Genomic DNA, 13,456 nt, shown 5'->3' on the forward strand with positions numbered 1-13,456 from the left:
CCAACTTCTTCTTGGGAACTTTCCAGAGTAAAACCAACACCCGGAGGAGCTGCAGGCTGACACCCACCAAGGTACGTGGGCTCGGTGCAGCCGAGCGCAGAGACACTTCTTCATGCCTCAGCGATCAAGATCGGGTTTGGTCTGAGAACAACGCATAAATGGGGGTATTTGCTTCATTTTTCATGGACGCCGAGCTGATCTCTCCAGACCCCGGAACTCATGAAGACGATCCTCTTTCTCCTCGCTGTTTTCCTCCTTCTGGCCCCAGGTAACATGAGCCCCTTTGCAAGATGGGCATCAGAGGGGGTGGACGGACGGAAGACAGGACCTGCCTCGGGGAGGACGTGGCCAAGGTCAACTCCGGGAAACAAGGGCGCCCTGGGCCCCATGGCCCTGCGGGGACCACTGGCTCCAGGAGGTGGCAGGCCCCTCGTGCCTCTTCTACAAACTCTTCCCCTTTTCCATTACTGTCTGGGACGGGGTGTCACAGGTTTGCAGAAACACAGATAAGCCAGCAAAGGTGCCCCTGGACCCCCTACTATCATGCTCACTAGCCAAAAGAAAAATTTGCAAAAAGAAAGAAAAGCAAGGGTAACTATCTATGGTTCTTTTAAAACATAGCTGTGATAGAGAGGAAGATGGGTAATAAAGGAAGAGCTGGAAATCAAAAGAAATGGAGCTTAGAGGCGCTATTCGTGCCAGTGGGTGCGAGTCAAACCAGCTGCAATGCCTGTAACACAAGCTATGCAGCTGGAGAGTGGGACAACAACTCTACATGCTGACATGCATTTAGCTCTGCAATGCAAGTGCCTTCCTGAAACTCTGCCCGGCCCTAACTCAGGTACATTCCAAGCATCTCTTTTGATTAGGAAGAACCATTTTACATCTCTTTTGCAGGTACAGATAGTGAGGTTCAGGGCGGGGGGGGGTAAGCAGGTGCTGAGTCCTGCAGATGCACAAGGGTGAGCCAGGCTCTGAGACCAGTTCTGTCCACAGTGAGAGGACTTTTCCTTTCCCAACCATAACTCTCACCACTTTTTCCTGTTCCTGGAACCGCCATTGGCTCTAGTCTGATCCTCCCAAACATTAAAGTCTAAGACTAGACTCACCCTGGGTTCCAGAGACCAAAGGAGGGGTTTGCAGAATTCACAGTGAGCCCGGGTGCACCCCAGATGCCAGTCAGCTCTGTGCAAGGTTCAAAGTGTCTATGCTCGCCATGCACGCCCCTGCACCAGGAGATTTGCAATAAGCCTGGGAAAGTAGATTCTGGGTCAAGGACATGAAGATCGGGGCCTACAGTGAGCCATTTATTTCACTGGCTTTGACGCACACATCAGACACAGACCAGGTATCAATCTTGTGAAGATTTTATGATATAATTTGATCTGAGCACATGAACCTTTGCCATAGATGTGTCTTGGGTGCTCACATCTGCGCAGAGTTGCATGAGCCTCTAGATGGGCGTCTCTGAGAATTCACCAGGAGCCTGTGGTCACCAATGCTCTTCCTCTTCCCAGAGGCCTCTCTTCCTGGACCATCACTGAGAGTTGAACCCAATGCAAGGGCTGTTGTCAGAGTGAGGGCCAGCACCCTAGCCTGAGACACCTTACAAATTAGGAGGACAGAGAGTACAGACCCCTTCTGTGGGAGCCACAGTTCCCTGGTCCTTCAAATGCAGGGTGTTTATCCGTATGAGCTTCTATGCTGTGAGAGGCAGGACCAGAGCACGCGGGGCACCCATCCCTCTTGTTAGTGCATGTCCATGCTGTATGTTGACATTCATTGCAATCTGTGTCCATCTGACTCTTTCATTGCAAATATCCAAATTTGACAACTCTACAGTGTGGATTCTGATGTGCTGTCTGTCCTTAACTTGAAGCTGGATGCTCTTATGGTTGCTACTGATCCAGTCCTCAAGCCAGAACCGGGCCCCTGTGCAGACTAGTGAAGAGAAGGCATGGGGAGCAACTCACCCAGCTCCCCTTTCTGCTCTTGAATGCAGAGGTGGACGTGGAGAAGAAATCAGACTGACTCTTTCCAAAGCAGTTTCTTCATGTTAGCACACTTCTTTCTTCTTTACATTTATTTTGTTTTCACCCCAGCCTCGGACATCCCCCCATCTCAGAAGGGCTCTTCTCTCACCTTATAGCCCTTTGAGTGTTGGGGGAAATTACTGACTGCAGGTGTTTATAGGAACAAGCTAATAATGGCAGTCATGGCTCAGTGGCTGAGCATCAACCTATGAACCAAGAGGTCACAGTTCTAATCCTGGTCAGGGCACATACCCAGGTTGTGGGTTCTATCTCCAGTGTGGGGCATACAGAAAGCAGCTGATCTATGATTCACTCTCATCACTAATGTTTCTATTCCTCTCTCCCTCTCCCTTCATCTCTGAAATCAATAAAAATATATTCTTATAAAACTTTAAAAAAAACCCAATCCAACAGATTTTGATAGGAGAACAATAGTGTCTGTTTCCCAAAGCCCCCCAAACACTGGGAGCCAAATCTGTCCTTCCTGTTCTGAGACCAGATAGAAACCATTTCCCCTGCCCTCTCATGGTAGGAGAAGCACCAACTCAGACAGAATCTTCACCAACTAGTTCCCTCCCTGGCTGTGCCTGGTAACCAGATGTGGCCGAGACGAGAACTAATCCCAGTGGCCCTTCCCTTGTGTAGCCAGAAATGCATTTTTTTTTGTTTTTTTGTTTTTATGATAAATGCCTCAAGCTTAAAGGGAAATAGGTGAAATCTTGTCAGAAAAATGAAAAGCTTGTTGCTCTCTGCCAGAGGGCTCAGAAATGCTGCCTCATACTCCAGCCATGTTCCAACAGTGACAAGAAAGAGAACATCATCAAGGAAAAGTCTTCTGGGAGAACCATGGACTATCTAGCTACACCTTCTCCTCCCCAGCTTCTCCCTTGAGACGCTGCAATAAAAATGAGTGGCTGGCTTTCAGCAACGTGTCACGTGCTTCGCCTGGATGGGGAACATGAGTAGCTAACATTGACTGTCCCTTGTCCCTGGGTTCTTTTTCTGGGGTTTTGTTGCTGTTGTTGTTGCTGTTTTGTTTTGACAAGGGAACTGTCCTGAAGCCATCTGATATTTCTTTTAAAGAGGGACTCCTGGAGTCTATAAATAAATAGACCTCTAGCTTCCTCTCAGGCAGTCAGCCCCAAGCAACCTGCTGAGATAGATAAAGATGATAGAGAGATAGAGATAGAGATACAGATGTAGACATAGTTATAGAGGTAGACAAAGATGTAGACATAAACATAAATACAGATATAGATAGATGGATAGTTAAACAAATAAATATACATCAGTATAGATAGCTATATTAATAATAAATATAGATGGATAACCTACTTACCAAAAACTCTCATGTTGGGGAGCACAGAGACTTGGTTGGAAAGTTTGTAAGGAGGACATTCTGAGAAAAGGGAAGTGTGTGGAAGGCCGCCTGCCCTGTTTATCTGAATTCCACCTTAGGGGAGACTTAGGGGAGTATCAAAAGTGATGCCTCTAATTATTCCTTGACCTTTCCAAACAAGTCTGTGCATGTGCATGCCCCCGGGTGTTTACTGGAATTCTTATGCTTAATCGCTGGGTGCCCTTGCTTAAAGGACACTACAAACACATGTGTCCTCCCAAGGTTACTACTGATTCTATCTTAAAGATAAACTTTGTCTCAAACTGCTATTAAAATAAAAGGCTAACAAGGCAGGCAATAGAGGTTGCCTGGTTCCTTTAGCCAGGCAGTCCCTTAGCCTCTCTTTCACAGTGAAATTGTGTTGGAGTAATCCATTCATCTGACGTTCAGGAGTTGCTGGTCAGCCCTGGCAAGGTGGTGCCCCATGCGAGGAGCCCCAGCAACTCACCTGTTGAGATTAATATCTTGACTCCATGCCTTTAATTGGAGACATTGAATTACTGCCTAAGCATTTGTTTTGCATCCATAATCTGGATTCAAATTTGCTGATGGGCAAATATCTAAAATAAAATGCTTATTTTTTTCTCCCTGCCTGATCCTTCCAGAATTAGGAAATTATTATTTATTCTTATTTTTATGTCAACATAACTATTTGTGTAAGAACAATAAGAATATGTTATCCTTGTAACAAGACACAATTGGAAACAATGGTTATGTTACCACAGCTTTGAATGGAATGTCATCCTTGCACCTAGAATTTGGTGCCTAGATTCCAGTTTAAGGAATTGAGTTGACTTTATGGAGTCCGGTTCCCAGCCTTATAGGCGGCACTTCATGGCAGGCCAGGCACCCGGGTGTATTGTGGGGACCTCAAACATTCTCTATGTCATTTCAGCCTTTCCCCACAAAACCTGTTCCAATGTCTTGCCTCTTATCCTCAGGTGCAATTGATCACAATGACTGACTTTGTTATTTCAGTGAGAGGTGACCTTGATGCAGACAAGATATGTGGCTATGGGACTGCTCGCTGCCGGTGGAATTGTAAAAGACAGGAATTCAAAATTGGAGTCTGCCCCAACACTAGCCCATGCTGTTTGAAAGGACGGATGGCACCTCATTGAATCCTGTGAAATACCCAAGCCCACTGGGGCCTGATCCCTAGACACGCTGACGGCCGGACCTCAGAGCCTCCCCTTTTTGAGAGCTGACAGACAGAAAGTCCAGGCGCAGCCCCTGAGCTGGATATTAAAGGAGGGTTTGCTGAGAGGCAGAGTGGAGGCAGCAGAGCAGGGGCAGCAGAGCCTCGGCTTCCAGGCCCCCGACAGCTCTTCTCTGCTGTGAAAGGAATGCAGGTTAACTGAGTTTCAGCACTGTAAATCCTAACTAACATATATCTAATCAGCCACAGCCTAAGTGAACATCGTGTTTTTTGTTTTGGGCCTGAATTATAGCAATTGATCTTGATAATATTGGTGTTGTTTTTCTGATCAGAAGTTTTGCTCAGCAGTCATGTGTCTTTTGTTCTTTACTTTGGAAAATAAATCAATATTAAGGGCAATTGGTTTGGTATACACTATAATGCAAAATATCAACTTCTGGGGAGGAAAACAATGTAGGTTGACCCAAGTGGATGTCTATGAGCGTCAGAGTCAGCAGGTGGCAGCAGAGAGCACATGCCCTGGGGAGTGTTAAGGGGTTGCATCCACTCACTGACCCTAAGGAAAGGGAGTAATAGAACCCTTTTCCTGGCTTTCCTGTCAAAACTGTCTCATGGTAACCAAAAGATTTATGACGAAAAGCTCCTCTCTGCAAAAGTAGCCCAGCTGATGAATGAAGTAAGGATAGAATGAGAATGCCACTATTTTGCAAACACCCAGGGGACTCATGATCTAGTCCAGCCGTGGGCAAACTACGGCCCGTGGGCCAGATCCGGCCCTTTTGAAATGAATAAAACTAAAAAAAAAAAAAAAGACCCTACCCTTTTATGTAATGATGTTTACTTGGAATTTATATTAGTTCACACAAACACTCCATCCATGCTTTTGTTCCAGCCCTCCGGTCCAGTTTAAGAACCCATTGTGGCCCTCGAGTCAAAAAGTTTGCCCACCCCTGATCTAGTCCATAAATGTCAGGGGCCACTATAGTGAACAAGAACCACGCCTGGTACTGTGTGCTCCTGGTAGACATACACGCTGCCACCTGTTAAGCCCACCTGTGCTCTTTGGGCCAAATAAGGTGGATCAGCCCATCTCCCTGGAGCCATCTCACCCACCCAGCTTCATCCCTGGACAAGCCCCCTCCTAGATTATTTCCACAAGCACTCAAGATGCCTTATCACTTCCTCGGAAAATACTTTGGAATGTATAACTCAGAGAAAAATGTAATCACAGTTCTATTTCCACACCTGGAAAAAACTAGCACTCACTTCTAAATATAACTCAACAACCAGCGAGTGTCCAAATGCTCTCGTGTTTCATAAGTGCTCTTGTCAGTCGGTTTCTGAGAATTAGCACCCTAAAGGCCCACATAACGCCATTGGCTGTGTGTCTGAAATAGCCCCTTCCCCTCAAGTATAATTTACATAGACATATTCATAATGACTGCTCCTCTCAGCCAGGAAAAAGTCACACTATTTTGCAAAGTCATACTCTTTCATGGCTTCATAGCAAAAGAACAAAGGCAGATTGTTCTAATTTATTGTTTCCAGAATTAGTAAGACATAGTTGACGTACTGCCAGGAGCCGGTCCATCCTTGCTGCTTGACACAGTCGCTGCAGGAAAGAAACATCTGCACAGCATATGTTTCAAGGGACCTGGCATATATAGCATATTGTTCTTAATATGTTTGCTCTCTTTAGCGCCATGTGTTTTAACCAAGGTCACCTCTCCGAGAAAGGTTGTTTCCCCAGGTGGGGATCTTTCCCTGAGGTTAGGGAGGGGATACAACCCCTTAATTAAGTGCCAGGCGGGTAGTTAAGCTACATAATCTTTACTCCCTAGAATGGAGATAAGAAACGCCCTAACCTTTGTAATAGAAATTGACAGGATTAAAATCGGCTGGTATAAATATGGTTGTAACAAGACAATAAACATCAGATCCTGATCAGTTCCTAACCAGAACTCCGACCAGAACTTTGGCTGGAGATCCTGGCTAGAGGTCCTGACTAGGCTGCTGATCAACTGAAGGCTGTCTTCGTGTCATTCCTTCTTCGCCGACTCCGTCCACACCTTTGGGGACCCCTGGACCGGCTGGGATTGGACCCCAGCAACGTACTGCATACACATTCGGAAACTCGACAGCATTGCTGTCTCTTCTTTCTCTGAAGGATGGGACGGATCTGAAGGCTGCAGTTTGAAATGGAAGACCAATACGCCTTTGAATTTAGCCTCATGAAAATCAACAGAAAGAAGAATGCAGTTTGGACATTTTCCACTTGTGAATTATTTGAATGAGAGAGAGAAAGAGAGGAGAGAGAGAGAAGAACATGGGGGAGCAGATCTACACCAAGGTCCTACCTGGGAAGAGGAACCGGCAGTGATGAGATGGTCAGCACCTCCTCCTCCTGGCCTCCAGGTGGAGCTCATTACCTCCTGGAAAACTCGAGTGTGAGATGCAGGAACACCACCTCGAGCATCCTCCTTGGTCGTGCAGCCTCTGCTGTCTTGCTCCCCCTCTCCTTGGTTCAAATGACCTGAGATCTCACACCCTGATAGGTTAGAGGAGAACCATGCTATGCATTAGGTGTATGGACAACATCCTTTTAGGAAGAGCTAGAAGCAAGGATGAGATATTCTGCAAGGGTCCTGGTGCCATCCCCATCAGGATGGAGGTGGCTTTCGGCAGGCAAAGGGCTTGATCATTTCTCTGGGACACAGAGTGTTGGTGGACGAGGACCACAGCTCAGAATATCGTTCCTTTAGGGAAGGTGTGACTCCAGCTGCCTCCTAACAACCTCCCAGACTTTGCCCATCAAAGCACAGAATCAGCTCCTTGTGGGCGGGTTATTCTTTTCAGAAATGTCTGGGAAGGTTGTTTGCCTTTCAGTTCCAGACAGGACCTGAGAGGTGACTATTTGGGGCTCAACTTCTTCATCTAATTAGATCAAGTAATTTTAATGAATTAGAACAAACCTTTAGCTGAGTGGTGCTTATGAAAACACTGGCTATATATATTTTTAAAAAATATTTTTATTGATTTCACAGAGGAAGAGGGAGAGAGAGATAGAAACATCCATGATGAGAGATAATCATAGATTGGCTGCCTCCTGTATGCCCCCCCCCCCCCCCCGCCCAGGGGATAAAGCCCACAACTCTGGCACGTGCCCTTGACCGGAATCCAACCTGGGACCTTTCAGTTCTCAGGCCGATGCTCTATCCACTGAGCCAAACTGGCTAGGGCAACACTGTTATATTTTGATTCATAATTCATCAATATTGGTACCTGAATATTTCTCCCTCTATCTGTGACTCTTCTTTTACCCTACCTACTCTTGCTTTTTCATCTTAAAAAAAAAAAAATATATATATATATATATTTATTGATTTCAGAGAGGAAGGAAGAAGAAGAGAGAGAAACATTAATGATGAGAGAGAATCATCAATTGGCTGCTTCCTGTACCCCCCCCCCCCCCCCCCCCCCCCCCCCCGCTGGGGATTGAGTCCCAACCCAGGCATGTGCCCCTGACCAGAATTGAACCTGGGATCCTTCAGTACATAGGCCGACGTTCTATCCACTGAGCAAAACTGGCCAGGGCACCCTGCTCTTTCTTTCTTTTTTTAAAAAAATGTATTTCTTTATTGATTTCAGAGAGGAAGGGAGAGGAAGAGAGAGAAAGAAACATAAATGATGAGAATCATTGATCAGCTGCCTCCAGCATGTCCCCCACTGGGGATTGAGCCCGAAACTCAGGCATGTGCCCTTGGCTGGAATCAAACCTGGGACCCTTCAGCCGCAGGGCAACGCTCTATCACTGAGCCACACCAGCCAGGGCTCTGTTCTTTCTTATTCACAACCCACACAAGGCATTCAGGCACGGTATTTATTTCCTGAGAAGATGGCTTAGTGTTCATCCAGCCAGCAAGGGAGGACAATATGTCCCCTTGAGTCCTCTGTGACCAGAACATTACCTGGAACGCTGCCCTTCCCGGGTGCAGGCCATGCTGCCAGCTCAGCAATAAAGGGCCCCACTGCCTGCCAGCCCACCAGGCCCTGTGGCTCACTGTCCCACAGCTGCATGGAGCGACTCTTCTGGCCACAGGCCCTACTCCTGGTAGCCCTGCTGTTTCCAGGTAAATGGGAGCTGTGACCTGGGCCAGAGGGCCAGGGTCTCGCCCCTGGTCACTCAGGGATGGGTGTCCAGGCTGAGTGGGGAGACCACAAGCCCTGGGAGCCCGTTTACTGGTGGGGATTTTAGGTGAGAGTCTCCTGGCTGGCATCCCAGCAACACTGGCTATACCGATGACCCAGGCTTCCCAGGAGGAAGGCTCCAACCCCGACTCCTCTGTCTTCCCTCTCCCATGCCCTCCCCTCACAGAGGACAGTCTCCCTTCTGTATCTGGGAGAACCTTAAACTCTAGGGGTTGGCTGCATAGACACCAAACACCCTCTGCTGTATCCACACAGGGCTGTGTGGGACCAGGCATGTGAGCCAGGGAGGCACTGAGGGCCCCAGGGCACCCAGGGATGAGGCCCTCAGACCTGGAACCAATGACTCTCAGAGCCTTCACCACCCAGGAAAGCGCTACCTTGTGCCACTCACCCCCCTGCTAGCGGGTAAGTAAGCCTCCTGCGCCCAGTTCACCCGCTCCATCCGTGTGTCTTCTGAGTTACTGGGGCAACCCTGTGCCTAGGACCTTCCATGAGTAATAATGTTATCCATGCACAGCTCTTCACGCTGGCTGTTCTAAATGTTTGGGTATATAACTTCCGTTATGCAAGATGAATAGATTTCAGAGGTTGGCTTACAGCTTGGGCCTCCAAGTTAACAACGTTGTGTTTCCCGTTTATAAAATTGGTTAAGATGGTAGGTCTTATGTTGAGTGGTCAGACCACAAGAAAATAAAAGCAAAAGGACACAAGGAAACTTTGGGAGGTGATATTCCTGTATTACCTGGATTGTGGATGGTATCACGGAGGTATAGGCATCATATTGTGTACACTCAGGGTTTTAAATTATATATTAAAAAAAAGAGTGCTGATAAGAAAACAAAGTGATGAGAAAATAGTTTCAATTGATTGACCAGTTGATTCTTTGGTCTAGCAGCTAGACTCTAGCCAAATAATTATACTGCATCTAGCGAAGGAAGTTAGGATAGGAAAAGGGTAACTCCCCTTCACCTTGGATGGGTGTGAAGGTCAAATCCCAAATTGGTGGTGGAGACTCTGATGAGATGGGGGCACCCTTGGGGTGCAGTCTTCCCCAAGGACATGTACCTTGATCTCTAATCCTGGGCCTCTGCTTTCATTGTGTTCGTCTATATTTTTAACATTTGCCCCTTGCTCTTGTCTATCAGTTATCCTCAAAATATGCCATTGATAAGAAAAACTAATGTTTAATAATTTCAGTCCTTGAACTATGGAGTGAAATATCACTCAAGTAACTTGGCACCTGTTCAAGGGACCAAGTGGTCACTCAGGCACTCCCCCATAATGAGGGGAAATTTTTTCCAATTCTTTAAAATTCTACCCACTGTCTTCCCTGTTCACCTTGCCTAGCCTAGCTGGCCCACCTCTCCCACAAGAAGGGCTCAATCCCCCTCCCAGAGGACCACTGCATTTGTACACATTTGATGGGGCCATACCACTTCCCAGGTTGCCTTAGAGAGTTCTTATCTGTCCCCTTGCACAACCTTCTAAGTCAAGGAGTCACATTTGCTCTGTAACACACCCATCACTATTAGCCTTCCCAGTTGCCTCTGATTTGGCTGTTCATTTTACAGGGATCTGGAAGGTGACATATAAGTCCAATTCAAGAATCTGCCTTTTCTACTCTCAGAATGGTTGCATGGAAATGTGGGAGATCATATGCAAAAGACATCTCTTTCCTATCCCTCACCATCCTTCCCATAGCCCTTTGGGCTAAAGTTATTTTTGAGATGGTCTTAAGAGACTAATGTTGGCTATTTCTTTATACAGACTATGGAACAGGTTTCAAAGTTGTCAACTGCAGGAAAAGCGAAGGCCACTGTCAAGAATATTGTAATTATATGGAAGTACAAGTGGGCTACTGCTCTGAAAGAAAGGATGCCTGCTGTTTACCTCAGAATTGAGGCTGCTGACCCAGAAGCCAGAGGGTCGTCCACCTGCTGTCTTCCTGGGCCGTGGCACAGACCCACGTGCAGGTCGTCTGGGGAAGGACCTGAGCAGAGAGGAGCTGAGCATTGTCACCTGGGCTAGGAAGTCTAAATATGTTACTGTAGAAAAATAAAAATAAAAATGGGCTATGCATAATCTTATAGACATGATCTTAGAGAAAGTGACTTGGCTAGAGATTAACAAAATAACATAATTTTTGCTGGTGATGTGGATGTAATAAACTTTATAGGCAAGCATTCAAGGAATTCATTCTTTTGTATTAAAACTATGTTTTGAGGGTCTACCTTTGTTCTAGTCACTGACAAATATAATGAATTGAGAACATGGATATATGGGGAGAAAAGCACTTACTAAATAGAAACAATGAAATGCTACATCTTCCACCATATGGATCTATCCCAGGTGATGAGTGGAGAGGATCAATAGAAGAGTGTTAAGAAAGGTTCTTGGAGAAATGTGAGTGGGGTTTTGGAAGATGATCAGGAGTTTGTTGAGTGAAAGAGAGAAGCTGGTGTTTACAGGCAACAGATAGAGGTTGTAGAAAGGTGTGGAGACAGGAAGCATGGTTTGCTAAGGAAATACAAAAAGAGGGACTAATTACAAGGATCAGATGAGGCTGGTGTAGGAATGCTGTGTGAAATTCTCAAAAGAAAAGTATTATGCTAAAGACCTTAGACTATTAAACAACAGAAGGTTGCCAGGTGCTCTGAGGCAGTGACATCAACATGGTCTCCAGTTAAGAACATTTATCCTGACAAAAGAATGGGCATGGACTGGAAATGTGTGAGACTAGAGGCAGGATCAGGAGTAAGAGATGAGGGCAATGGGTGGAGCCTGGGGACTCGCACTTGGTGACTAAGAGGACATAGTGTCTGTGAAGAGGGAACAGTGAAGGGAGGGATAACTGAAGAGACTGACCTTACAGGTTTTGTGACAGAGAAGGAAGGACATTGGGTGGGGAAGAGTTGTGTTAACCAAGGCAGCACACAGAGGAGGAGGGGAGGAGGAGGAGGAGCAGGGGGAAAACTAGATTGGCTCTGGACGCATTGAATTTGAAAACCTGAGACATTCACCCATGGATTCCAGGAGAGAGGAAGAGACAAGAAGTAAAAGGGTAAAGTCTTTTACTTAGTCCAGCAGGTGTGTCTCAGTGGTTGAGCATTGACCTAGGAACCAGGAGGTCATGGTCCATTCACGGTCAGGGCACATGCCAAGTAGAGGGCGTGCAAGAGGCAGCTGATCAATGATTCTTTCATCATGGATGTTTCTCTCTCTCTCTCTCTCTCTCTCTCGCTCTCTCTCCCTCTGAAATCAATAAAAATAGAGATATTTTTTAATGTCATTTACTTATAGTTGGAAACAAAATCTTGAAAAAGTATTAGAATTTATCTGGCACAGAAATGAGGAGTTGCTGAGGGAGATGCAGAGGGCACTGAAAGGGGAGAAAAGAGAAAGCTCAGTGGAATGGAAGAGGGTCCAGAGAAGACAGTGGTGTCTGAGACAACAGGGAAGATCTAGAGAAAAGTGAAGTATCCATCTGTCTCCACGTTTTCTGAGCTGCATCTAGTTGAGAGATTGGGCATCAGGGGACCCTGGTCCTAGGTCAAGGTCCATCAGCAATGTAGCCTTGGATGTTTACATCAAGCAAAGTAAGTGATGAGAAAATAGTTTTAATTGATTGACCAGTTGATTCTTTGGTCTAGACCAGCCGTGGGCAAACTATGGCCCACGGGCCGGATCTGGCCCATTTGAAATGAATAAAACTAAAAAAAAAAAAAGACCATACCCTTTTATGTAATGATGTTTACTTTGAATTTATATTAGTTCACACAAACACTCCATCCATGCTTTTGTTCCAGCCCTCCGGTCCAGTTTAAGAACCCATTGTGGCCCTCGAGTCAAAAAGTTTGTCCACTCCTGGTCTAGACAAATAATTATACTGCATCTGGCGAAAGAAGTTAGGACAGAAAGAGGATAACTCCCTTCACCTTGGATGGGTGTGAAGGTCAAATCCCAAATTGGTGGTGGTGATCATCTTCCAAAACTCTGCTCACATCAGCAAAGTAAGCCTGAGGATGTCAGCATCTCCTTCTAAGTGATAAGAACAAAAATGTACTTGAAAGGGCGAAGGCTACGCCCTCCACCTTCCCCCAGGGTAAGGGCTACGTCCTCCATCTTACCTTGGCCACGTGTTGGGCAAGGAGCTTCTTCACGGAAGTCTAAGACTCTGCTAGCCACACCCAGGAACGGGACATCGACTTGTACCTGGCCAATCGGCAAAGCACAGTCCTTTCTCCTCCCTTACTCCAACCCCCCCTATATAACCGGTCTCTGGGCGGGGTTGGCCTCTCTCAGCCACTTGGCCTGCCGTTGTGTCGGTGAGTCTGGTGGATGGAGCCGAGCTAGCTCGAAATACAGATTCTTATGCTTTTGCATCGATTGGCTGGCTCCCTGATGTGGTTTCTTGGGAATCTTGAAATCTGGGCATAACAGTACTAAAGGGAGTTTTCTGTTTGTTTGTTTTGGTGTAAGGGTTAAAATAGTGATAACTATAAGTTGAAAGTGAGGACTAGTGTGCATGTGAGGGGATCTTTGAAAGAAAGCATAAAGCTGAGATGATTGATAAGGAGATGGAGAAAACTAGAGTCCTCTCTGCAAAAGTATATCTAAGTATGTCATCATTCTCCTAAGTCTCTCTAGTGGTGCCCC

At 46.3% G+C, this 13,456-nt stretch overlaps 1 protein-coding gene across 1 annotated transcript; it reads left to right on the top strand.

The window, feature by feature from the left end:
• The first annotated feature begins 219 nt into the window (after positions 1-219).
• On the top strand, positions 220-4,553 carry LOC139005539 (beta-defensin 104A-like). The gene is made up of 2 exons (XM_070407765.1): positions 220-268; positions 4,411-4,553. Exons 1-2 carry the CDS (start codon positions 220-222, stop codon positions 4,551-4,553), a joined length of 192 nt encoding a protein of 63 aa, XP_070263866.1.
• The last annotated feature ends 8,903 nt before the right edge of the window (positions 4,554-13,456 follow it).

Source organism: Myotis yumanensis, unplaced genomic scaffold (assembly GCF_028538775.1).
Source record: "Myotis yumanensis isolate MYYU_CA2020_CCGP unplaced genomic scaffold, mMyoYum1.0.hap1 SCAF_3, whole genome shotgun sequence".
NCBI lineage: Eukaryota > Metazoa > Chordata > Mammalia > Chiroptera > Vespertilionidae > Myotis > Myotis yumanensis.

Bases quoted from the DNA above. Each gene is read 5' to 3' on its own strand.
- LOC139005539 (XM_070407765.1), top strand. From the start codon at position 220: ATGAAGACGATCCTCTTTCTCCTCGCTGTTTTCCTCCTTCTGGCCCCA. The intron at 269-4,410 runs GTAACATGAGCC...TTGTTATTTCAG, and splicing joins TTTCCTCCTTCTGGCCCCAG to TGAGAGGTGACCTTGATGCA.